Source organism: Ambystoma mexicanum, chromosome 12, assembly GCF_040938575.1.
Source record: "Ambystoma mexicanum isolate Mex_15411 chromosome 12, UKY_AmexF1_1, whole genome shotgun sequence".
NCBI classification, from domain to species: domain Eukaryota; kingdom Metazoa; phylum Chordata; class Amphibia; order Caudata; family Ambystomatidae; genus Ambystoma; species Ambystoma mexicanum.
Genome location: NC_090936.1, coordinates 853,258,673 through 853,282,873, shown reverse-complemented (window position 1 = coordinate 853,282,873; position 24,201 = coordinate 853,258,673). Strand labels below are relative to the sequence as shown.

The 24,201-nt window shown below is 49.0% G+C and overlaps 1 protein-coding gene across 4 annotated transcripts in view; it reads left to right on the top strand.

Moving 5' to 3' along the window:
* CEP290 (centrosomal protein 290) overlaps positions 1-24,201 on the top strand; it is a 3,224,991-nt gene that overhangs the window by 2,014,563 nt on the left and 1,186,227 nt on the right. For all 4 annotated transcript variants that reach the window (XM_069629332.1, XM_069629331.1, XM_069629333.1 and 1 more), the window contains one exon: positions 11,952-12,165. In XM_069629332.1, coding sequence (XP_069485433.1) covers positions 11,952-12,165 — 214 coding nt within the window. The remainder of the gene's footprint in view (positions 1-11,951; positions 12,166-24,201) is intronic.

The window sequence follows — 24,201 nt, the reverse complement described above, 5'->3', positions numbered from 1 at the left end:
GCTGGAGTTCTCCTCTGTTGTTGGGAAAAGTGGTGAGACGGTTCAGCAGGGCTCCACCGGTGGTGTAGTCGTTGCAGGCCGGCTCAGCTTCTCCCTCCTCGGATTCTTAGGTCATGTGGCGACTTCTGAAGTTCCAGTCCCCAAAGCCCTTCTTTTATGCAGCACACCCCCATTCACTCAGCCTAGCTGTCAATCAAACATGCTAAGTGGTGAGCCGGCAAGCTCACCACTTGGGCCAATCACACAAGACTGCAACTTGAGTTACCAAGGTAACTCAGTCCAGGGTGCCTAAACACCCTCCCACAGCCCATGTGGTACCCGGACAGAGTGGCACCACTTTTGGAGGCTTCTGTGGAGAAGCCCGCCAAAAAGTGTAACAAAGGGCTCGACTTGGGTTGGAGTCACAGAAGAGAACACAAACGCCATTTTAGAATCGAGTTCTGGCAAAAAATACCAACCGGCGAATTAATATTCAATAAATAAACCGGCGGTATGTTCGAGGCTATAAGAATTAAATAATTAAGGTTGGTAGCCTCGAACAATGGGAAAATCCTATAGAGATATATTCGCGGTCGAATATAAAAAGTAGTATCCACTGCCACCAGCCAAAACTCGATCAGGGGGGATGGAGACTTGCCCCCTCGAACAACAGACCCCGGGGCAATCGAATTGCCCCGACCAGTAGAGAAAAAAATAAACCCCAAAAATCCAGCAAAGCTGCTGGGGGACTCACTAGGTTTGGGAAATTAGCCTTACAGAGAATTCTCCCTAACACGTGCCTATTTTTGTGATATCACGGATAATCGGGTCCAGGTATGTGGACGGGTTTCTGACATACAAGAGCACGTCATAAGGGTACAGCGAGATGATTTCCGTCGTGTCCTGTAAACGAATGCCTTTATTTATGTGACGCCCTCTTACGTGATCAGCCATGGGTTCAATAGCGAGTGCGAAAAGGATGGGGGAGAATGGGCATCCCTGGCGAGTCCCCCTATGTAGCGCAAAAGGGGAGGAAGGAGCAGAGTTAACAAGCACCCTGGCCAGTGTTTCCGTGTAAAGAAGTTTTATATAGGAAATCATTTGGCCCAACTCCCATTTTCTCTAGCACGGCCCATAGGTATTGCCATGAGACCATATCGAAAGCTTTTTGGGCGTCTAGTGTAACCGCCACTGCATCAGCGTCCGGATCAATTCTGGACAGCACGCTAAATAGGCGGCGGATGTTAAGTGCCGTAGAGTGGCCAGGAACAAATCCACTTTGGTCAGCGTGGACCAGATGGGGCATGAGTGGGAGAAACCTGTTAGCGATTATCTTGGCAAAGATTTTCATGTCTGTGTTGATGAGGGAAAGGAGCCTGTAGGACCCATACTCGTCTGGGGGTTTCCCTGGTTTGGGGAGGACTGTTATTAAAGCTTATCTTAAGGAGGCAGGGAGGGTGTTCAATCTGAGTGATTCGGCCCAGACCCCGTGCAAAGCAGGTGCCAGTATGGCCGCGTGTTCCTGATAAAACTCAGACGTGAGCCCATCTGGGCCCGGAGCCTTGTTCTTGGGAAGGTCTGAAATTACCTGGACTATTTCCTGTAAGGTGAATGGAGTGTCAAGGCATTCCCTGGTGTCCTGGGAGATAAGGGTCATAGGGATGCTTTCCAGCAGGGCATCCCGGTCATGGGCTGTGTGTTCAGGCTGGGGGCCAAACAGAGTGGCATAAAAGCTGGCGAATGTGTCTAGGATGGATTGGTCCGACCAGTGCCTTAGCCCTTTTGCGTCAATAATGCTATCGACTCGAGTCTAACCGACCTCTGCCCGCACCAGCCTGGCCAGGGTTCTGCCCGGTCTGTCTCCCTCCCCATATTTACGAGCAGCTACTGGGCGAGCATAATATTGCACCTCCCTCAAAGCATGCGACTCAAATTGTTCAAGTTCTGTTCTGATCTTTGCTGGGGTCGGTGTGGGGAGGTATTCCTGTTCAAGGGTTTTAAGCCTGGTTTCGGAACCGTTTAGGGCTTGCCTTATAGTTTTAAGGACCCCAACTTTCCTAGAGATACACATCCCTCTGATGTAAACTTTGAATGCCTCCCGTCTGGTCCCTTCAGATGTGTCAGTTGCATTGTTATTTTCAAAGAATGTGGTTATGTCCGCTAGGATTTCAGCTTTAAAGACAATATCAGATAGGGCGTCAGATTTGAAGCGCCAGGCAGGCCGTGGCGGCGTTGTTACCGAGTTGGATCTGCAGGATCACGGGGGAGTGGTCAGATAGAGTGCGTGCGAGGATCCTGATATCTAAAACCCTGCCCACCCGGTCACCAGACAAGAGGAACCAATCTATTCTTGAGGAGCTGTCATGTACCGTTGAATAGAAAGTGTAGTCCCTTTCATGGGGGTGGAGTGTTCTCCATACATCGTGTAGGTTCAGGGAGTCCATGTGTGCAAGAAGTCGTCTGGCTGCTCGAGATGTGGCCCGGCGAGTAGTCTTTGTTCTATCTAGGACATTATCAAGTATCAAATTCATGTCTCCTCCCCACAAGATGGGTGTCACGCTCACCTGATTCCCACGGAGGCGCAGGTCTGGCTTCGAGTGCTGATATGGTGAAGCGCAGGACTCTGAAGATGGACTCACTGGCTCGAAGGAATATTCCCCTGTGCGTGAAAAGGGAGTATTGCCTACTGACGGAATAATGCTCAAGCCTCCCACTCCCTTCCAACCCTCCACGATACCCTTCCTCGATTCCCCGTGAAGTCTCACCTTAGGGTCTGGAAGGATGAGTTCTCCATCCTGCTTCTGATGCAGGGGCGCGTTGAAACCCAGTTACTTCACTGGATTGAGGTTTGATGGGAGTTCAAATAAGCTTGACTATTCAGGTAAGGCGCTGTAAGAGTTCTGTAGCAAGTTCAAAAGTTCAAGCTTAATAATAATGTTCATTGTTTTATTGCAGCAAGCGCTAACGCTTATGTCTTTTTCCCCTTAGCGGCCGGGGTTCGGAATGCCGGAGATATGGCGCCGACCCGAAGTGAAACGTGCAGTTCCAGTAAATGACAGGTAAGTTCTCGATGAGCGTTCGGGTAATGTCTTTGCATTCGCTCATTCAATGTCTTTGTCTTTTTTCCCCATAGGGGCCGGGGTCCGGAATGCCAGGAAGCGGCAGGACCCGAAATGAAATGGGAATGACCCAACAGGTAAGTCTTAGAAGCAAACTGAGCTTTTCCTATTCCCTTCCTTCTCTCACCTTGTGTTCTTGTCTTTTTCTCCCTAGGCTCTGGGAAGTGGCTGCGGATCCGGATGATCGCTGCTGAAGATGGAGGTGCCCAGGAAAGGTGAGTGAAATGCAGCGCTCGGAGCGAAATGCTTTTAAAATGATGTCTTCCCTTTCAGGATCGTCGGTGTGAAGTCTCTGTGATGCAGCTTTAGCAGGTAAGGTCTTCTTTCTCTCCAATTCTCTCTTAGCAGGTGACCCAGGATGCTGACAGGCGTGGCTGAAGTCCAGATGCAGGAGCTGACACGGTGAGCGTCCAGCTGCGAGGAGCGTGAGTTGCTGATCGGGCGTGGTTAAAATAGCTTTGGAAGAAGTTCCAGGTATGCATCCTTCCACCGATCAGGTATGTATCCTTCCCCGACCACACCCAGGGGAAAGTAGGTCCACAGGTAAAGTAGTTCCATTCAGGCCTCAAGAGGGCCTGGATGTAGCAGCATGGTCTGCATCAGGTAAGTGCACCTTAAAACACTTGAACACATGTCTAGCTTTATGAGCCTGGCGCCTAAGGCGCCAGGACAGGGGTACAACATGAGCCTGGCGCCCAAGGCGCCAGGACTGTGTCCAAAGGGCCCCAGCTTGGGCCCGCTGGCACTTCCCTGGGGGAAATGATGCCTGCCTCTGGGGTTGCTGGGTCGGACCTGGCTCCTTGGAGGTAGGCATCATGACAATGGGAATGTCTAGATATCTCATAAGGATAGCGGTCACCTCATCAAAAAACTCTGGGGAATCAGTGTTGGGTGCGTATGAATTGACCAGCAGGCATTCTTCGCTAGCTAAAGTGCAATGTCGAATCACATATCTACCTTCTGTGTCAATGTGAGATGTGTGGAGTTTGAAGTTTACTGATTTGTGGATGAGAGTAAGAACTCCCCTAGCTTGAGTGGAGTATTGGGTATAATATCTGTTGGGGCCTCAGGTACGTGCTATGTTAGATGATAAGTGTTGCAAAGCGTGTGTCTCCTGCAACAGGAGGACCTTGACCTTGTGTCTTTGTGCATAGGCCGCGATCCTACGGGACTTCGTGAAATGTGTCAATCCCCGAACATTCCATGTCATCATTTTGATAGCCATGTAGAGAACTTATGGAACATCCCTAGCATAGGATCTGTCTCTGATTAACGCCATATGTGCTGCAATGACACCGGGGTGCCTGCCTTTAGAACCGGTCTCAACCTTCCCGCCATTTTGTATATAACCTTCCCCAACTTCTACGCCCCCCACCCTCACCGCCCTGCCCAAACTAGCAGTGTGTAGGTACCCACCCTTAGCGCAAACAACTGCCTGCCATCCCCAACTCGGCAACGCCTGAAAAAACGCCCAACAGGGGCTTGAACACAAACATTTCAGCTCAAAGGGATTTGCAGCCGCAGTGTGGGCTGCTGCTGCTGTCCTGCCCACGTGTATTTTACAAAAAAGGCGGGGCCCCTGCGTGTTCAGTGAGAGTTCGGGGCAAAGCACAAAGTAAACACAGGGTTGTAACTCTCACTATAAATTGACCAAACAACTATGGTCTAAGTTAAGGTTCAGTTTTCCCAACCAATGAATGTTCTGCTTCTTAAGAAGTCAGAAAGAAATAGGGAAATACCAAGGAAAACAAGTAGGGCAAACACGAAAAATATATTCAGTCATACATATTATTTATTGGTATAAACAGAAAAGAAAATTGGTTAAAATGTTTTCATTGTTCTTAAAGTCTGCATAAAAAATTGTACAGTGATACATCTGAGCAATGCTATAAAAATTTGCACATAAGATGTTCAGAGAAGTTATTAGACATAGGGAACAAAAAATGACCACTTAGATGGTTAACATTTACAGACAGGATAATTCAAAGAATGGATACAATAAAAGGAAAAGAAGAAAAGCAATTAATTTCACATTAGAGCAAACAAAGTACACAATTAAATTCAATTGTTTGAAGTATTAAATCAAACTTTCTTGTGAGCAAAGGTACCTATCCTTTGTGTATACTCATGATCAAAATCTGATCATGCTGGGTGAAGTTGCCTACATGCCAGTTTTTAAACTGTGGATAAATGATGTAAACACAGACCATCAGTTATTACTATTAGGGTTTATGAGCTGTGCTTCCGGCACGTTTCGGCTTGGAGCCATTAGTTTTGGCATTGATTGAAGAGCCTTCCTCAGGGCAATGGGATCCTGTATGTGACACAGGGTAGTGCAGAGATTTTCAGCCTTTGAGATTTGTCGGTGGCGGATGCCTCAACAGCCTGGGACTGCAAGGGTAGGGTCCTCGAGTGGAAACCCAATGTCTGGTGTGGTTTTATGGTGAAATCACTCTGAGAGTAGAGGTCTTGGAACCCATAATGTTCTGTGGTTCAAGAGCGCTCATGCGATACAATGGTCGCAGGGTAGGCGTGCCCTTGTGGTAGGGGCCGTCTGGGAACTTGCATATTAGTGTGTCGCCCTTTGTAGCAGGATGTTATCGGGCAATGAATACTGGAGACAGAAGTGCGCGATGCATCAAACGGAGAGCGGTTGTGTCGCGCCCGTGTTAGAAGCCGTGTGTGAGGCGTCACTGCCCACGTGTAACAATGCAAATATTGATCATACAACATAAAACTTTTGATCGGCTGATGAAACTCAGGTTGCACAAGAATGATCCACATATTTTAGCGTAGCGAAGTCATAGCTGGAGCCGCATAGTCTAGTACATGACAGCGGAGCTTGGCTTACAATGTTCGGGCCCCATATTTGGTATAGTTGCCAGGAGAGCTAGGATCACGCTCCCCCCAGGAAGTTGTGCTCTCAATATGTCAGTGTTGGGCCATGGAGGGCTCGCAGTGGGACAATGAGGAGGGACCCAGGCCCCCCGGAGGAGTCGTTGGCCAAATCGCTGCGTCTATTGTGGGCGCACAATGGGAGTCTGAGTCTAGCATTAGTCATCCATTGGTTCCCGTGGGGGGATCTACCAGTGGGATCTGCGCCTCGATGAATTTAACCGCTTCATCAGGTACCGTGAAAAAGTAGAGTTTGTTGCGATGGGTGAATTTTAGGCACGCAGGGAAGAGCATTGTGCATTCGATTTTCCTGTCCCTTAACATCTTCTTCACTCCCCCCAATAAGCGTCTCTCCATCTGCACTCCCACCGTAAAATCAGGGAAAATCCTGATGATGTTTGAGTCAAGCCTTAGTTCGCCTTTCTCTCTAGCCAAGCGGAGTATGTGGTCCCTGTCCTTATAGCTCAGTAGCTTGGCGATTATAGCTCTGGGAAAGTCTCTGGGCTTAGGTCGGGGTGCCAGGGAGCGATGAGCTCTCTCTACTGTGAAGAATGGTGAAAGCTCGGGGTTGTCGAGGAGGTCTTTGATGAGTTGTTTGACCGCTGCCTCCATGCGTCCCTTTAGTGCAGCTTTGGGGACCCCTACTATGCGAATGTTATTTCTTCAGGACCTCGATTCGAGGTCATCGCACTTAGCTTTGACCTGCTTCATGTCCCTAACGTGTTCTGTGACTGTGTTTTGTAGGGCATGGACGCCGTCCTCATTAGTGCCTATTCTTTGCTCCGCCTCAGTGATCCTGGCGCCGTGCTGTTCAATTTTCGCTTTCAGGGAGGCTACATCGCATTGATGTCGTCCAGCTTTTCATGGAAGGCTGCAAAGTTTTTAGCCCTGGATTCCATCATCACAGCTAGGTCTGGTTGCGGGTGGATCGGCGGGACCGCACCATCCTCAAGTGTCGCAGAAGAGGATGCCTGGTCCACACCATGCGCTGCCCTGGAAAACCTGACCATGGCGCTTACCTTGGTGGCAGCCCGCGCCCTGCTGGGCATTGCCGTGGCAGGAGCAGCGTCCGATTGGCTGGGGTTGATGGAGGTCAGAGATTGAGTCCCAGAGGGGCGGATAGTGGTGGATCAATAGGTGCAGTCCGCTAGTGGCTCCTGCACGGTAGGAGTAGTGATGACCAGGCCGGATGCAGGAGGCCCGTTCGCAGCGAGGCGGTGATTGTGGGGTCGCGGCAGGAGAAGAGGAGTCAGGGGAGCGCTGAGCGCAGGGCCCAGCGAACTTCGTGCAAGCAGTGTCTTTACAGGGTGTGCTTGGGTGCACAGGATAGTGAGCCATCAATGGAGTGGGGCGCACGCCCGGCGGCGGGCCGACAGCATCGCAGTCCCCTATCGACTGAAGCTCAGCTCAAGGAAATGTGGAGCCTTATGGGGCAAGGTCTCTGTTGGGTTTGCTTAATTCATTTAATATTTCTTATGTAGCAAATTGCCATTGTTATAGAATGTTAAACTTGTTCTAATGCTTAAGTTCCATTTGTGTGTTTCTTTAAGAGCCTCGTCGGGTGCTGCCCCTCCCGTACACAAAGGGTGGCTAAAGAGGTGGCGAAGTGCAGGTTCCAGCAGCCATAGGGTGGGGGCACAGTGTGTCCTGGTCGGAGAGATTCAGGGAGGGAGCAGGGAAGACTCAGTAGGGTCGCTCCCCAGCAGCCATGTCACAGAGTACTGGTTGAAGTATGGGCCCCCAGTTGGACGGAGGGCGAGGGGTATCCCCTTACACCCACCTGGCAGCCTCAAGGGCGGCTGAGCCCGTGCATCCTCAGGCGTGTGAGAGCACCTCCAGGGAGGTGGCCCAGATCCGGGGGCAATGAGGCGCAGGGGCCGCAGCCGGATGGAGGAAGGAGCCGGGAACAGCTGGTCAAGGGTCGCACGGGAGCTGAGCGTCCCTCAGCCCAGAAGTGCACAAGGGGGCCACCGGCAGAAGCAGTAGTCGTTCGATGGGGGGGGAACCGCTCCTCCCTCGGCGCCCCCGAAGCAACATGCAGCGCTGCGCGAGCGACCCCGACTCTCAGCGCTGGGGGGCGCATCGCAGCGGAGGCGCAGGAAGGCATCGTCAGCCTGCAGCGGCAGCCTCATATCACTGCGGCCCCAACCGCTCCTTGCCATGTGTATTTCGTCTGTTTTTATGATTGTGGACGCTGGAGTACACCACTCCAGTAGCCCCCTTCTTTTGTGTGTTACACAGCACCTTCAGTGCAGTAACACAGGGATGTCTTTAGACTTCCCACCGACTCCATTTCTGAGGCTGACTACAGTCCCCCAGAAAAGGGTAAAGTTGCCATTTACTTTACTTAGTCAAATAACCACAGATCCAGTACACCCCATTTTACATGGAGTACTGGAAAGGGTTAATCCTTAGCCCTTTTTATCTGTACCTCCTAGAGAATTGTTTCGCTCTTTTAACATTCAGACTTGGCTGATGGCAGTGGTATCTACCCTAACTTTTCTACCGGGATTATACTATATAAACGTGGTATTGTTTTAGGCTATTATATTAGCCTTGAACATAAACCCGCTTGACCAAATACTCTTTCTTTTGGCTCCGGTCGGGTTCATTCGCCATTTCTTTTTGTTAAAGTCCTTCTTTGTGTTTTACTTTGCGCGGCAAACCAGGTTTGCCTTCTTTGCTCACTGTCTTCTGGCGGGCTCTGCCAAGAAGCCCTCCTCTAGGCGCCTGGGTGTCTAGGTGGGCTGAATGTGAGGGAGGGGTGTAGTCACCCCCTGCACAGGGTATCCAAGGAAACCCAAGTCGCACTTTGCCATGATTGGCTGAGGTGGTTGTCCAGGCCGGACAACCCAACCCCCCTGCTGTTGATTGACAGCCAGGCTGTGTGAATGGGGGATTTTCGCATAAAGGGCAGGACTCTTGGGCTGGAAATCAGTCGCCACTGGAACTACAAGGAGCCACAGAGAAGCAGAGAAGAAGACGACTGCTGCAACTATCTCGTCCCAGTGAAGCCCTGCTACAGTCCTGAGCTATCTACCCTTCGACGACCAGAGAAGATCCAGTCCGGAGTCGTCTTCGCATGAGCCTGGTTGGGATAACCAGTTCATCTTCCACAGCCAGAAGATCCTCTTCGTGGTTGTTAGGGAGAATTCTCCTTCTAGGGCTAATTGGCCTCACCTAGTGAGTCCCCCAGCAGCTTTGCTGGATTTCTGGAGTCCACCGGGTAAGAGTGTACATTTTTTTTTTCTCCACTCTTACATGTGTTTTGGCCTATGTGTTTTACTCATTGTGTGATTTTGGGCACTGGAGCAGACCACTCCAGGTACCCCTGTTCTTGTACGGGTTACACAGCACCTTTAGTGTAGTAACCCAGGGTTGTCTTTTAGACTTCTCTCTGACTCCATTTCGCTGGGGCTGACTACTGTCCCCAAGAGAAAGGTAAAGTTGCCATTTACTTTACATAGTCATTTTTACTACAGACCCAGTACACCCCATTTTACATGGAGTAGTGGAAAGGGCTAATCGGTACCCCTTTTCTGTCTTTACCTCCCTGAGCATTGTTTTGCTCTTTTAACATTTAGACTTGGCTGGTGGCAGTGGTATCTACCCTAACTTTTCTACCGCGATTATATTAGATAACGTGGTACTGTTCTTGGCTATTATATTAGCCTCGATAGCCTCAACCATAAACCCGCTTGACCAAATCGTCTTTCTTTTGGCTCTGGTTGGGTTTATTCGCCATTTCTTTTTGTTAAAGTCCTTCTTGTGTTTTACTTTGTGCGGCAAACTAGGTTCGCCTTCTTTGTTCACCGTCTTTTTGGCGGGCTTCTGCAGAGAAGCCCTCCTCTAGGCGCCTGGGTGTCTAGGTGGGCTGAATGTGAGGGAGGGGTGTAGTCACCCCCTGCACAGGGTATCCTAGGAAACCCAAGTCGCACTTTGCCATGATTGGCTGAGGTGGTTGTCCCGGCTAGACAACCCCCCTGCTGCGTGATTGACAGCCAGGCTGTGTGAATGGGCGTTTTGCGCATAAAAGGCAGGTTTCTTGGGCTAGAAGTCAGTCGCCGCTGAAACTACAAGGAACCGAAGAGAAGCAGAGAGAACGACGGCTGCTGCAACTACCCCGTCCCGGTGAATCCCTGCTGCAGTCTTGAGCTATCTACCCTTCGACGACTAAGAGAAGATCCAGTCCGGAGTCTTCTTCCCTTGAGCCTGGTGGGGATAACCTGCTCATCTTCTTCAGGCAGAGATCTCCGCCATGGTCGAAATCGCTGCACACTGCTGTAGTGGTCCGGATAGCCGCCTGCTGAGCCTCTCCCGTTTTTAAGGAGCACACCTATTCGTTGACGCTGCTGCCGGCTTCATCCCTGTGTGGTGCAGACCCCCTTCAGACGTCGTCCTTCACAACGAAGCTCCAGGAATTGTGGGTCTGCGGGAAACCAACAGGAACAACTGCCAGGGCTCCAGCTGCATCGTGGAAATAAAGTACTGTGTTCTACTCGAGGAAACTGGGTGAACCCCTTTTCTTCATCTCCAAGGCTCGTCCATGTCTTCCCTCCTTCTTATAACTTTTGCTTCCGAACATTGACAATATTCAAGTACTCTTGGGCTATACGGAATCGTGAACTGTCTAACGGCTGATCTTCGGCACAGGCCTCTGGTGTCATCTAAACCTGGCTCCGACCGTTTGACTTTTGAACTTCTGTTTCTAAGTGTTTCTCGATACTGTCTGCCTAACCTAAATATTGCCTGTGATTTTTGCCTCCAACTCCCTCTGGGTATCTCAGGTGCTAAGTGTGTTTTTGCCCCGGTAGCATTTCATGTCACAGATACGCGTTTATTTAGTAGACCGAACTGTCAAAAAGCGATCGCAACCGTATCCGCAGTATTGTGTTTTGTTCATAACACTGGTTTATTCAAACACAGGGTACTTACCTTGAGACTTACTGTACAAAGAGAATTGGTTAGTTGTAGTATATTTAACTTGTGTTTTTGTTTAAAGTTTAATAGAGGTGTTGGGTTTATAACTGATGGTTTAAGAATAAATGTACTTATATTTTTTACCTGAAACCTGAGTCAGTGTTTGCTTGAGTCACAGTAATTGTGGTCCCTTTGTGTAATCTCTGCTACTGCTCATATACTCTTGAGATAATCCTGGCTTCTCTGCTACTGCTACCACTATAACTTAGTAGTACAGGCTTGTACCAAAGGTAAAACTTGTATTGCCACATGTAGTCTTAATTGTGTGTAGTGGTCCCTAAGGGCACTGCACAGGATTCTGCCTAACAAGGGGATCCTGACAGTCGGCTTTGTGCCGGGAGCCAGCGGAATTCCTGGTTTGAGGTCGGGGAGAAAGAGGTGGAAGTTTGGATTGGGAGGGAATTGGGACAGGGGGCGGGAGGTGGTCGGGACAGGGCCATTTTCGCTATTTTAGAGATGTTGGTTTGTCTGTCAATAGCAAATCATGATAAGAAAGCAAGAGTGAGGGCTGCAATGAAAAGGTGCGATGAAAAGGGGGGTGATTATGAAGGGGATATTGTATAACAGAGATGGAAGTCACGTGATGTTGTCAAAGTCACACTGAGAATGGTTTATGAAAGGATGGAGCCTTGAACAGTATTTTGTGGGCCAGAATAGCAATCTCGGATGCAGAATAGGTCTGCATGCTTTCATATGCAACAACACTGAAAGGAGATCCTGCAGTGACCTGGGTGGTACTCACAGCGGTCCCCCAATCTCACATACTCTTGAAAGTAGGCAGTGATTCCCAGAGTATGCTAACCTCCACTGAGTTGAGTAATCGCTGTCATTGAATTCACTGTGTTGACATGTGCTATTATGAACTCGAATACCTAGTGAAACGATAATAAAAGAATGGCTTATTGTAGCAGAATAGCCTATTTTTATGTTGTTAGCTCAGCAAATAAATAGCCATCACTACTTTATACTTTCCATCAGGCTTGAAGAAAGCCATGCTGTTGAAGTAAAAACACTGAAAAATGAAGCAGATGAGTTGCGTTCGCTACTTTCTCAGATGGAAAAAGAAGTACAATACTTGAACGTTGAACTGGAATCCCAAAAAGAAGCAAACTCTAGAGCACCAACAACAACAATGAAGAATCTGGTCGACCGACTGAAGAACCAGTTAACCTTGAAAGAGAAACAGCAAAAAGTAAGTGTTTACAATGTTTTCAAATTCACAAGAAAGTACATTTAATCAGCAAGGGTAATTTCTTTATATTTTCGTGGGCATTTTCTTTTGACAGGCAGACATCTACATGATGTCGCAAAGTCAAGCAGGGAATCCCATAGTGCTTATGTGTCTTGATTTTGTAGCAGCCGACATTATTTAACACTGTTCCAAAGCAAGCCTTAGTGGCATTACACTTGAATATCCTGTTGCTTTTTGGGTGATTCAGAGTAGAGATGTACAAAAAATATTTTATCTACATTTTTTGTAGAAACACAGAAAGAAAAGAATAACAGTCAGAGCACCATATAATGCATGGCAGCCTGCAATACCAGTTAAACCCTGTAAATGATCTTATTACCGGCTAGTTGTGACATCACTACTCACCTGTAATAAGAAATTGCTTTCAGTTGTAATGTCACATTGCCTGCTGCTTGAGCCAGCAGACAGCAGAATTCCATCTGCCACTGCAGAACTTAATTAAAGCTGTGACAAGCATTACAAATTCATTTCTTGTGAAATTGCTTTCTGTGGCACTTTACAGCCATTGGCTGTTATGGAACTGTTTGATAGTATGTTCATTGTGTGCATTCCTAGAGTTTAAGCCATGAGAGCAAGAATCTTCATGTTATTGCTTAATAAGCACAAAACGACAATGTTCTACTTGTATTTTATGAAACTGCTTTAACTACTTTTCTGCACCACATTATAGGGTCCATATTTGTTTTTCTTAATCCAAACATATTGTACATAGTGTATGTGCATCAGGAACTAGAGGATCTTTTATAATACATTTAAAGAATAGGTCATAAATGTAAGGGCAAGTGTATGGCCATACATTATCTGGAATAAAGCATTATAACTGTGGTTCAAGGCTCACAGAGGGGATAGCTCATAACACAAATTTAATTGGGCTAAAGTATGTAGGAGTTGCTTTAAAGCACACCCTCGGATTGCATGCATCAGCTGCTGCTGCCAGAAGAGCCATTCCTCCTCTTTTTAGTTTTGGCTAATATGTGACACTGAAAGTGCTGCCTATAAACTATAGTTTTTGTTGGCCTTTATTGATTTCACGCAAGCGCTCGATAGTGTAAGTCAGTAGCTGTTATGGTACAAAATGGTCAAGTGGGGGTGCCCTAGTGCTTATTGGCAATAATCAAGGCATTGTATTTAAATGCATCCCTGAAAGTAAAATTAAGTGAAAATGGTTTGTTGTCAAAAGAAATTAAAACATTTAAATGCTTAAAGCAAAGCTGTCCATTAACGCTTGTACTCTTTAACTTAATTGTTTCAGAGATTGTCGGAAAGAGGCCAGGTCCTTCCTGCCTGTTTTTGACAGGTTACCTGTGAGTTGGATGCTATATGCGGATAACTTGGTCTTGCTAAACCAGACGGCGGTTGGCTTGCAGTGGCAGCTGGGTAGGCTACAAGCCTGTGTGCAAGCCAATGAGTTAGTAGTGAATGCTATGAAGTCGACCGTACTGGTGCTACAACCTAGCAGAAGAAGGTTGATAAGTAACTTTTCTTGGACTATACGTGGAGAGCCTTTAAAAAATGTTCTTTCTTTTTCATATCTGGGGAATTTGTATAAATTCTACTAGTGTAGATGGTCAGGTGTTGAGCTCTTAAAAATCACTGTAAAGGAGACCACCAGGGTGCGCAGACAATATGGCCATCTGAGCCTTCGTCTTCCCTGAAGCCCATGGGGAAATGGTGGCACGTGTGAGATAACTCAACCCTTTTTTCCAGAAGTAAGCAGGCAGAGGGGGATGGGAAGCACTTGGCAGAAAGCTTTTCGGACGGAATCGGAAGGGGTGACCCTCCTAACGGACAGCCCCGCCAGGCTCCCAAAGTGACAGTTCGCCATGCAGAGACTGCAGTATCAGAAAGATTGGGGGCAAAAATCCTCACGAACCAGCCGGACGAGCCACAAAGAAGACGAGCAGAACACTCGGCACAGACGGCAAGAGGGCGGGCACCACCCGGAGCTACCAGGCAGGGAGCGCCCCAAAAGAGCGTAGTGCCCTTGAAAGGATCCTGGGTAGACCAGAAGTATCACCCTCTGGGAAGCAGGCGCCCGGTGTATGCTTCAAGTGACACACGGCCTGGAAGGGCCCCTGAGGCTAGGCCGCTATCTTCCCGTCCCATACTAAACAGTCCGGCGCTCATTAGGCTGAGTAGTGTGGGTTCACTTTGCTTCTCTTACCAGGTCCCTACCTAAGTAATAAATCACAGACAACTTATGTGTATGGAAAAGTTGTAGGCCGTAGGCATTTTATTTTCTTACAGAAAATACAACACAACAAAATAATTACACTGCCATATGCTTTTGGGCACATTGTGTCCAGTCCCGAAGTTGCCCAAGGCTCCTCCTGAGTCCTTGTTATCCCTGGGCCTTCGTTCCTGGGCACATGCCGCCACACCTGAGCGGGTGTTCCTTACGCCCGCTCAGGTCCCCCCCAAAAGCACCTTACCTACAACCCCGTTCTTGGAGTGCCCTAAAAATGTTGTTGGAGAAAACCCCCATCCCTTTCCTTGATAGGTGCACCCCATCCTGGTGAAAGATGTCCGGATTGTTCCGGTGTAAGCCATGTCTTATGAAATGCAGCCCTGTGCTCTTGCAGTACTTTTCTACTAATTTATTTAGTTTCTTTCTGGCTATTTCAATTGCGTGCCTCTTCTGTGCCCCATACCAGACCCTTCTTGGTATTATCTCTGACATAAAAATCTCGGTTTTCCACCAGCTGCGGGCTATGCTATGCAGCGACTCGCAGATGTTCCTTTGTAATTTACCCCTGTTTGTGCTCACCAGGTCGTTCCCCCGAGATGTATAACCACTCGGGGGAGGGGGGTCCCTGAAACCTATCAGGTCCGACACATCCTGTCGTGGATGTCCTCCCAGTGCATCCCCGGAAGGCCCCACCAGGACATAATTGTGTTCCTGAAATGTAGTCCTTGCTTCACCTCTTCCAGCCACCTGCCCGCCCGGGTCACGAAAGAGTGCCCCACTATCCATGCCGATTTTTATGGTCCGGCCTCTGTGGAAATGGGGGAGATAAGTGTCATATCAGTTCCTCCCTTATGTATTTTTTAAAACATTGCGACTTCCATCCCCCAATTCTTCTCACCCCCTTTGCTCCCAGCCCCCCCGCCCACGCAGAGCTTGCTGCCCCTATCCTGAAAGAGTGTGTCCCAAATTTGGCTGGATCCCATCCTGCTTTTGCCACCGCTTATTTCAATACTGCCTGAAACTGGTACCTGCTGAGTGCGCTACCGTCCCTATGAATTAATAACTGTCCGTCGACATCTGGTCGCCGATCTAGAAATTCTTGGGTGATGCATCTGGGACAGTGGTCCTTCTCTCTGATGCGATTGAGATCTATTGCTCTCCCCTTCCCGGTTTGGTCTGTCTTAGATTTCCTTAGCATTATAGACATCCCCTTGCTACCCATACTAACGTCTTTCCTTGCCAGGCCGTCTCCTGCCCCGTGTTCCTGGCCACCAGTTCCCCTATTCTGAAAGCTCCATAGTATGCTAGCGCAAATGCTGCCCTGAAAAGCGTGGTTTCGTACGTGCTGCTGCATGTGTCTTGCAGCACTTTTAACAGAATTATCAATTTCCCAAAATGTACCGGCCTTCTGCTATCTGGTTTCTTCCCCTCTAACTTCGCACATCCCCTCATAGCGTATTTTATCTTAGCGTTTTCGGTCGGGTACAGTATGCCCGCCACTTTTGTGGTATCTGCCACCGCCGCCAGGTCCGCTGCTGCCCAGCTTTTCTTTTTCCCTTTGGCAAATGCCCCTTTGAGAAATTCACAAATTTTTTCTGTTGAAATTTTTTCCACCTTTTTTCCACCTGTTTCCACCAACACATTTTACATGCTTTTCGTACTGCTTACCCATCTTGTACGTCAGGGCATTTCTGGTCAGCTTGTCGATGACCCTTTCTTTTCTCCGTTCTTCTCCCACTTCTTTTGAGTCAACCTAGTGGCCAACCGTGCTTTCCTTTCTAGTGCCTCCAACAGGACCCATGCCTTCCGCGGCATGGGTGTTCTTTCCTTGTCGGCGTCCGGTCTCAGCTCCCTGAATTTCTCCCAGTGAAAGTGATTGCATCAGCCACCACATTTTCTTCCCCAGCGATATGCCTCGCCTTTATGCATGTATTCATTTTTAGGCTTTCCAGTGTGATTGCCCTCATTAATTCTAATACTATCATGCATGACGCACTTCCTTTTTTTAACACGTGCACCACCGCCATGCTATCTGACCATACTGCCAACTCCTTGTTCCCTAGCTCTTCCCCCCCCATGCGCATAACGCGACCCATATCGGGAAGTGCTCCAACAGCGTTATGTTCTTTGTCCATTCCGCCACTTGCCACGATTTTGGCCACTTGCCTGCACACCATTTTTCCCCCAGTATTGCGCCAAAACCAAAGCCACCTGCTGCATCGGTGAACAACACCCTTTTACCTTCCTCGTTCACCGGTGAGCGCCATATTACCGCCCCCTTGAAGTTTTTCAGAAATTCTGCCCACACTTCCAGATCTCTCTTGATTCCTCCCCCTAGCCTGACTCTGTGGTGCCCCTTGGTAGCACCTCTCGTTTTCAGCTCGATACTTCTCTGGAAAACCTTCCTCTGCGGTATGACTCTTCCTGCGAAGTTCAGTTTTCCTGCCAGCGCTTGCAATTCTCTCACTGTCGCTTTGTTTCTTCCTTGTAGTTCCTTTGTTGTCTTCAGCAGCTCTGTCACCTTGTCCTCCGGGATCCGACACCTTCCCTTGTTTGAGTCAATTGCTATACCTAGGAATTGGATAATGTGTGTCGGGCCCATCGTTTTCTCCTCCGCCAGCAGGAAACCCCACTCGCTTGTTATTTCCACGAATTTGTCCAGGGTTGCCCTGCATAGCTCCGAACCTTTGGGCCCTACGAATAAGAAATCGTCCAGGTAATGTGGGAACATCATGGTATCCCTCATCTTCTGTGTTACTGCCCATTGTAAAAATTAACTTACCCTCTCGAAATATGCGCATGAGATGGCGCACCCCATCGGGAGGCATTTGTCGATGGAAGTATTCCCCCTCCCAATGCAGACATAACCACCTTTGTGATCCGCTGTTGACTGGCAACAGGCGAAATGCTGATTTAATGTCTGCTTCCGCCATCCATGCCCCTTCCCCCACTTTCCTGACCAGTTCCAATGCCTCCTCGAAGTCTGAATATGATACCGTCGCCTCGCTCTGGGCGATGCCGTCGTTCACCGAGGCCCCCGGGGGGTAGGATAGGTGGTGTATCAGCCTGTATTCCCCTTTTTTCGGCACCAGCCCTAGTGGTGAACATATAAATTCTTCGAATGGTAAGGCTGTGAAAGGGCCCTCTACCCTCCCCAGTTCTACTTCTTTCCTGATCTTACTGGTCACTATATCCCTGTTTTCGATTGCCGATTTTAGATTCCTAGGAATGTCTTGCGCTCTGTGCCCGGTAAACAGGATGTTAAAACTTTCTCTAAAGCCTTGTCTGATTTGTTCTGCCGTTACTTGGTCGGGGTATTTCTGGAGCCACCTTTCCATCCTCTCGATTTTTACCGCCGTGGCCCCTTTCACGCCCCAGTTCTTATTTCCACGTCTCATCTCTTCTGCCACTTGGAGCTGCGGCCCTTGTGCACTTGGAGCTGCTGTGGTCACCCTTGCATCTCTCGCACTTGTGGCTGAACTTGCACTTCCATCCCCAGCTACAGGGTACCCCCTTTTCAAAGCTCATGCATTGACCTGGTTCTGCTCACGCTGTGCCCGTGCTCCCACTGCCCCCCTTGTGTTGTCGGGGGCAGGCTGCTCTGCCACCCTCTCTGTGACCCGTAATTTCTGCTCCGAAAACTCTGGTCTCTATTTCTGTCATAGCTGGATTCGTACTTTCTGCTACTGGATCTATAATCTGCTTTGTAATCATTCTGCCAATACTGACTTCTCTGCTGTCCCCCTGTGCTCCGCTCCTTGGAATACCATTTCTTCTTTAGCACGTTAAATATGTAGAAGTTAGTTTTCTTCATCCCAGCCCATATCCGGAAAGCAGTCCATCTCCTTTCTGAACTCGTGGTCATACTCCAGCCATGCGTCCCCTCCAAACGCTGAGTGGACCTTCAGCACCCTCTGCTGATACGCAACTAATGATACCCCGTCTTCCTGGAATTTTTGTAATATAATTGTAGATATTATGGTGAAGGCTGACATCCAGTTGTCAAAACTCCTCACTACTGGCCCCTTTTTTAGTAATCTTTTCTCGTCCTCCTTCATGTCTTCTAGGGCCACATTCATCCCCCTCTTTTGACAATCTAACAATGTAAATATTTCGATCAATTCCTTCCTCCATATTTTTTCCTTTACTTTTCATTTATGTACCAAGCCATTGCTTTCATCGACCTGCCCTGTGCGTCTTTACCCATGGTTGGCCTGCCATATTTCGTCATGAGTGGCCCCTCATTTTCCGCCGCTGCCACCTTCGGTGCTGCCCCCGGTGGTGTGGCCCCTGCCCCTATGTTTGGCCCTGCCGGTGCACCTTGTGGTGTCGGGATCATTGGTGCTCCTTGCGGCACCGGGACTACCAGTGCCCCTTGTGGTGCCGGGACCGGGGTTTCCCTGGGTTCTGCTGGTGCCCCCTGTGGTGCAGGGACCAGGGCTTCTCTGGGTTCTGCCCCTGCCTCCCCTGCCCCTCTCTGTCTTTCCCTGCTCACCACTCCCCTCCATTTTACCCAAGCCCTTAGATGATCACTTTCTTCGTCATCACTGCTTGATTCATCTGATGAACTCCCCTGCTGCTCCTCCCTGGATTTCTTCCCCCGTCTGCTCTTCTTGTCATAGGTTCTGGGCGACTTACCCGAAACAGTGACGCAATTTTTTAACATTTTTACTATTTTATTCCCCACATTATTATTTACAGTACCTTTCTTTTTATCTTTTCTCTTTCTCTTTCTCTTGGTCGGTGCCTCCGTCTGTCCCTCTGATCTCTTCGACTCCGCTCTTCCCCTTTTCTGTCCTTGCGGTACTTCGTCTTCTCCTTCGCTGCTGCTGGGCTCTATGAACAGCAGAGGTGACGTTGCCTTTGCTCTTTCTTCTTTCTGCATTACTTCCAGCACCCATTGTGCCCCATACTCCTTCTCCGCCTTTCTCGCCCATTTTGAGAACTCTTGGGCCCTTTTCGCTCTTCCTTCCGCCATCCTTCTCGTCTGAATTCTGTCGGTCACGCTTCTCGTTTGACCACGGCAAAAGGTTTTTTTCCGTTCGCAACTGGTACTTCTGGGTTGCTCCTGCTCCGGCACCGTTGTAGCCACTGCGATCAGAATGAAATTTAGAGAGGTAGAAAAATGTGTGAGCCCGCAAGAGCAAATGTTTTTCCTTCCCCTCCTCCAGGCACTAAGAGCCTACCCGAGAGAGGTGAGCTCTTACCTGGTTTGTGCCGCCTCTCCTTTTCCAGGCTTACTTATACCCCCCCGGCCCTTTGTTCCTTCCTGGGGGCGGCCGGGTTAACCCCTCTGGCCCCTTGCTGTTACATTTCGCACCCTCCCAGGTGCTGTTTCCTGCCCTTCTGGCCTTTTGTTTCTTGTGGCGCTGTTCGGACGCCCCTCCCTACGCTTTTGCACCGTTTTCCTCCACCCCGCGCCTAAACTCCCAGACCCTCTATCGTCCCGCATTTCATGCGGCCCGGGGCCTGGGTCATTAGCCCTCCCCCCAGCAATAAGGGGCCTCTGTAATTGAATCCGCAACTTCAGTGCTCTTGGCTTCCCTGACGAGAGGCAGACAAGGCGGACCACGTGTGACTTTGCATACTACACTACAAGCTGAAATAAGGAACATAAGGGGAAATGCTGCGTGAGATCTCTGTGCAGGTGGGGTGCACGTAAACAGCCCCCTCGACCGCAGAAAAAAGCTGATATTGGGTGCCTTCAGCACATGCTAAGGACCGCGTGGAGGGGGCGGTATGGTCTAAGGAAGGGGGTGCACACAGTGCAAGACTGCAATCCCCCCCCACCCCCGCCGCCCGGGTCACCAGGGTGCAAGAATAGAGTGCACTTTACAGTCAGGGAGGCAGCGGACACATGCCAAATTAGCCCCCTTTCCACCACAGACCATTTGCCTGACAATGGACACTGTGTAGCAGCATGCACACCCAAGCACCACTCAAGTGCGGGAACGCAATCCTCAACCACCGCAGGTGCCCAGAGTAGGGGACCATAGTCAAGTGCTTCCTCAAGCACGTAGTCCAAAACGTTAGCCACTACCAGCACAGATTGCCAAAAGGGGTACATGCTGGGAGAACTGGACCCTGCAACCGCACACAAGTTACAGGGGTTTTGGCTGCACGGGTCCAGACATGGCGACTCAGCCCCCAAAAGATCTGTTACGGAGAATTCTCATTTGATGGCTAATTTCCCTTACCTAAAGAGTCCCCCAGCAGCTTTGCTGGATTTGAAGGGTTTGTTTCTTTTTACCTGCTAAGAGTGAGACTCTTTTTCCCACTCTTAGGCATGTTTGCTATGTGTGTTCTAGGCTATTTTTGTGTTTAATGCCTATGGGATCTTTCTCAACCCCATAGGAACCATCTTTATTCACACGTGTTACACAGCACACTCAGTGCAGTGACACAGGGGTGTCGTAGCGACCCCCAAACATAGACTTCATACCCTGGGACTGACTACTGTCTCCCAGGGCATGTAAAGTGCCCATTGACTTTACTAGTCAAATCCTATGAACTAAACCAGTACAACCCATCTTACTATGGAGGTACTGGAAGGGGTTAATAGTTTTTCCCCTATATTCATTTTTGAGAGTGTACCCTACAGTAGCTCTCAAAAACAAAAGTTTCTGGCTGGTGGCAGTGGTTACTACCATAAATATTCGACCGCAAATATTTCTCTATGGGATTTTCCCATTATTCAAGGCTACCACCTTTTCTGACAGCCTCTAACATACATTTTAATATTAACTTTACTCCGGTAGGTTTTATTTGCCAGAACTTTAATATAAATTCTTTCTCGTGTTTTTCTCTACAATCCTGACTCAGGTCGGGGATTCTTTGTTCGTCTGTTTGGCAGGCTTCTGCCCAGAAGCCCTCCTTCCGGCGCCACTGAGTCTGGGGTGGGTCCATTGGCTGGAGGGTCTCCCGCCAAGGTGACCACTCCACTGTGTGAGTGATAGCTAGGCTGTATGAATGGGGATCTTTTTGCATAAAAGCACGGTCCTGAGGACTGGAAGAGCAAGACATTGCCACTGGAACTAAGAAGCCGAAGAGGAGAGAAGCCAAAGACATCTGCAACGACTTAACCACCGGTGAAGCCCTGCTGCAGCGTCTCACCACTTTTCTCCACACGACGAGAGAAGATATTCACCTGCAAGAGCCTTCTTCCCTCGAGCTGGTGGGGCTAACCAGTTTCCTTATCGCCTTCCCGGATCTGCCTTGTTCGAATCTCCCGTACCCAGTACTCGGAGGCCGGATAGCCAGGCACCAGTCCACCCGGACTGAGATTTAAAGGAGCGTACCTTTTATTCGTCGGGCATCACCGTGGCTGGTTTCATCCCTGGGTAGTGCAGTAACTCGAACCTTCCTCCACGATGAGAGCCTCTCTTCCCCTGCCGGATCACCCGAACTGCAGGAACTACCAGGAACAACCACCACCACAGGAGCCGCTTCTCCATTTTTAGGTACATTGTTCCGCCAGGCCGCCCTTTCTTCCCGGTAGTGCTAAAGCTGTTTTAAATCCTTTAACTACCTGTTGGGTTGGCCGCCCCTCTCTCTTAACATTGTCCTTTCAACTTTTGCAACCACCTCTTCAAATATTGTTAACCGAAGACTTGACTGCAGCTACAAGAGCATTTTGCCCCTTGGCCCTTGCCCTGTACCACTAACTCTGGCACATGCCTATTGACTCTCGTCACATTGTTAGACCTGCCTTCTCGAGATTGATTCTGCATTCAAACTGTGTGGTGCACCCCTTTCTTAGAACTACTCTTTCTTCCCTCTGCATAATCATTGTGAAATGCCATTTTGCTCAGTTTCCATTTTAAGTATTTCTTACACTGATGCACTGTTTTGCTGAACTGGTTCACAACTGATGGGAAGTGTTGCTAGGGTGTATAAGAACCTATAACTTGTGTTTTCCCTCCCTTGTGAGGAATTGTTAGAGGATCTCTTGTGTGTAGTTTTCACTGTGCCGTTTTGCTCAGTTTTCACTCTGGTTCACTTGGTTTACAATTCATAAAGGGAGTGTGTATATTTTTCCTTGACTTAATTTAACTTGCTTGAAACTTGTGATACATGTGTTTGATTAGAAGTGTATAAAATAAATATATATATACTTTTTAACTACCAAGCTTTGGTCAGTGTTCCCTTATGCTCCCTATGGGAACTGCACTGGATTCTGCCTAACAAGATCTACCAATCATACCAGGAGCAGATCATGATGCTTCCATAAAGGGAGATATCCAGCTACTCCTGGAAGAAATTAGGTAGTTGAAGAGCAGCATAGCAACGCAGTGAAAGCCCTACAAGATGGAGTCAATAAAATTGAGGGCAAGGTAGAAGCCCTGGAAAATTACCAACTGTCAAGCGACCTAGTGGAAATGAGAACGGAAGGTTGCTTCCAGGACTTGGAGCGAAGAAATGTGGACCTAGCAGCTAAGGTCGACAACCTCAAGAATCGGGAGAGGAGATCCAATATACATATACAAGACCTCAAGGAGGCACCAAACGAAACTCTGTCGAGCCTGGAAATGCAAGTGAAAGTCTTTGTCAACTCCCTCTTGACCCACCCCATTACCCCAGACCTGGAGTTTGAAAGGATCCATCGGGCAGGGGGCCACCCCAAACGGACCGAGGTCTGTCTTAGTGAAGTGCCATCACTACAGGCACAAGGTTGAAATTGTGCAGCGGGTAAGAGAGCAGGACCACATCGACTTCGAGGGCTCACGTGTCAGAATCTTCCAAGACACCTCAGTAACTACTCTCGCCAAAAGGAGAGATTGTCGCCCACTAACCACATAGCTACGTGATCAGAAAATCTGTTACAGGTGGAGTTTCCCTTTTGCATTATCTTTTGAACATGGTAATGAGAAATATAGAGTGGTCACTGCGGAAGAAGCTAACAGTGTGCTACAAGGCCCAACAGCGGGAGCAGGTGGAGTCGAGATGGAGGTAAACCTGTCATCCTCCGATCCACCCAGGAAACCAATGGGCCCCTGGCCCAGGAAGGGGGAGAGGGGTACTAAGGGCACCAGGAAATTCAAGAGATTCATCACTCCTTGACGGGCCATGAGTGAATAACTGGGCAAGAACAGAGGATCGAGAAGTGTTCCTCAAGTGTGTTCTCTTGTCTCTTGAAAACTGTTATAAGAATGCCAGGCAGAGTCCCTCCTTCGAGAGCCTGTTCACTTCCAAGGAGCCCCTGCCGTCCTGTAGAAGCAAACTCTTCCCCTTGGTCCTCTCCTGATACATCAACTGCTCATGTTCCTTGGGCAATCTGGCCTTGAATGTCATGCCCTGGCACCCCCCACAGCCTTGCTGTCGTGATGAATGCTGAGGCACGACATGCAGTGGTTATGGGTGCTGCTAACTGACATTGTCCTCTGATATTTGCTGTGGGCCTTAAACCCTAAGTGTTGCATGCTAACTTTTAAATAAAAATAAAAAACAGAGGTGGGATGCTCGAGAGCCCGAGCAAAATGGCTGCGGGCTGCTGAAGCTCCAACGAAGCTGGAGCAACGTCTGCAACTCTCTCCTGGTGCAGGCTGCAGAAAACCATTATAATGGGATTGACTTGATGGTGAAGGGTTCCGGAAACCCCAGAGTGAAAATCTGCCGCTGGGGCCTTCTGAACAGTGAGGGAAACTTGCGCTTCATGAGCGTGCACAAATCACGGCCTCAATCATCATCAGCAGATCCAGATTCGGATTACAGGTGGCACACACATAAGAAATGCTGTGATACATACCCGCAGTGGTGCGCACATTCACCCAAAGGCTCGACAGCAAGCC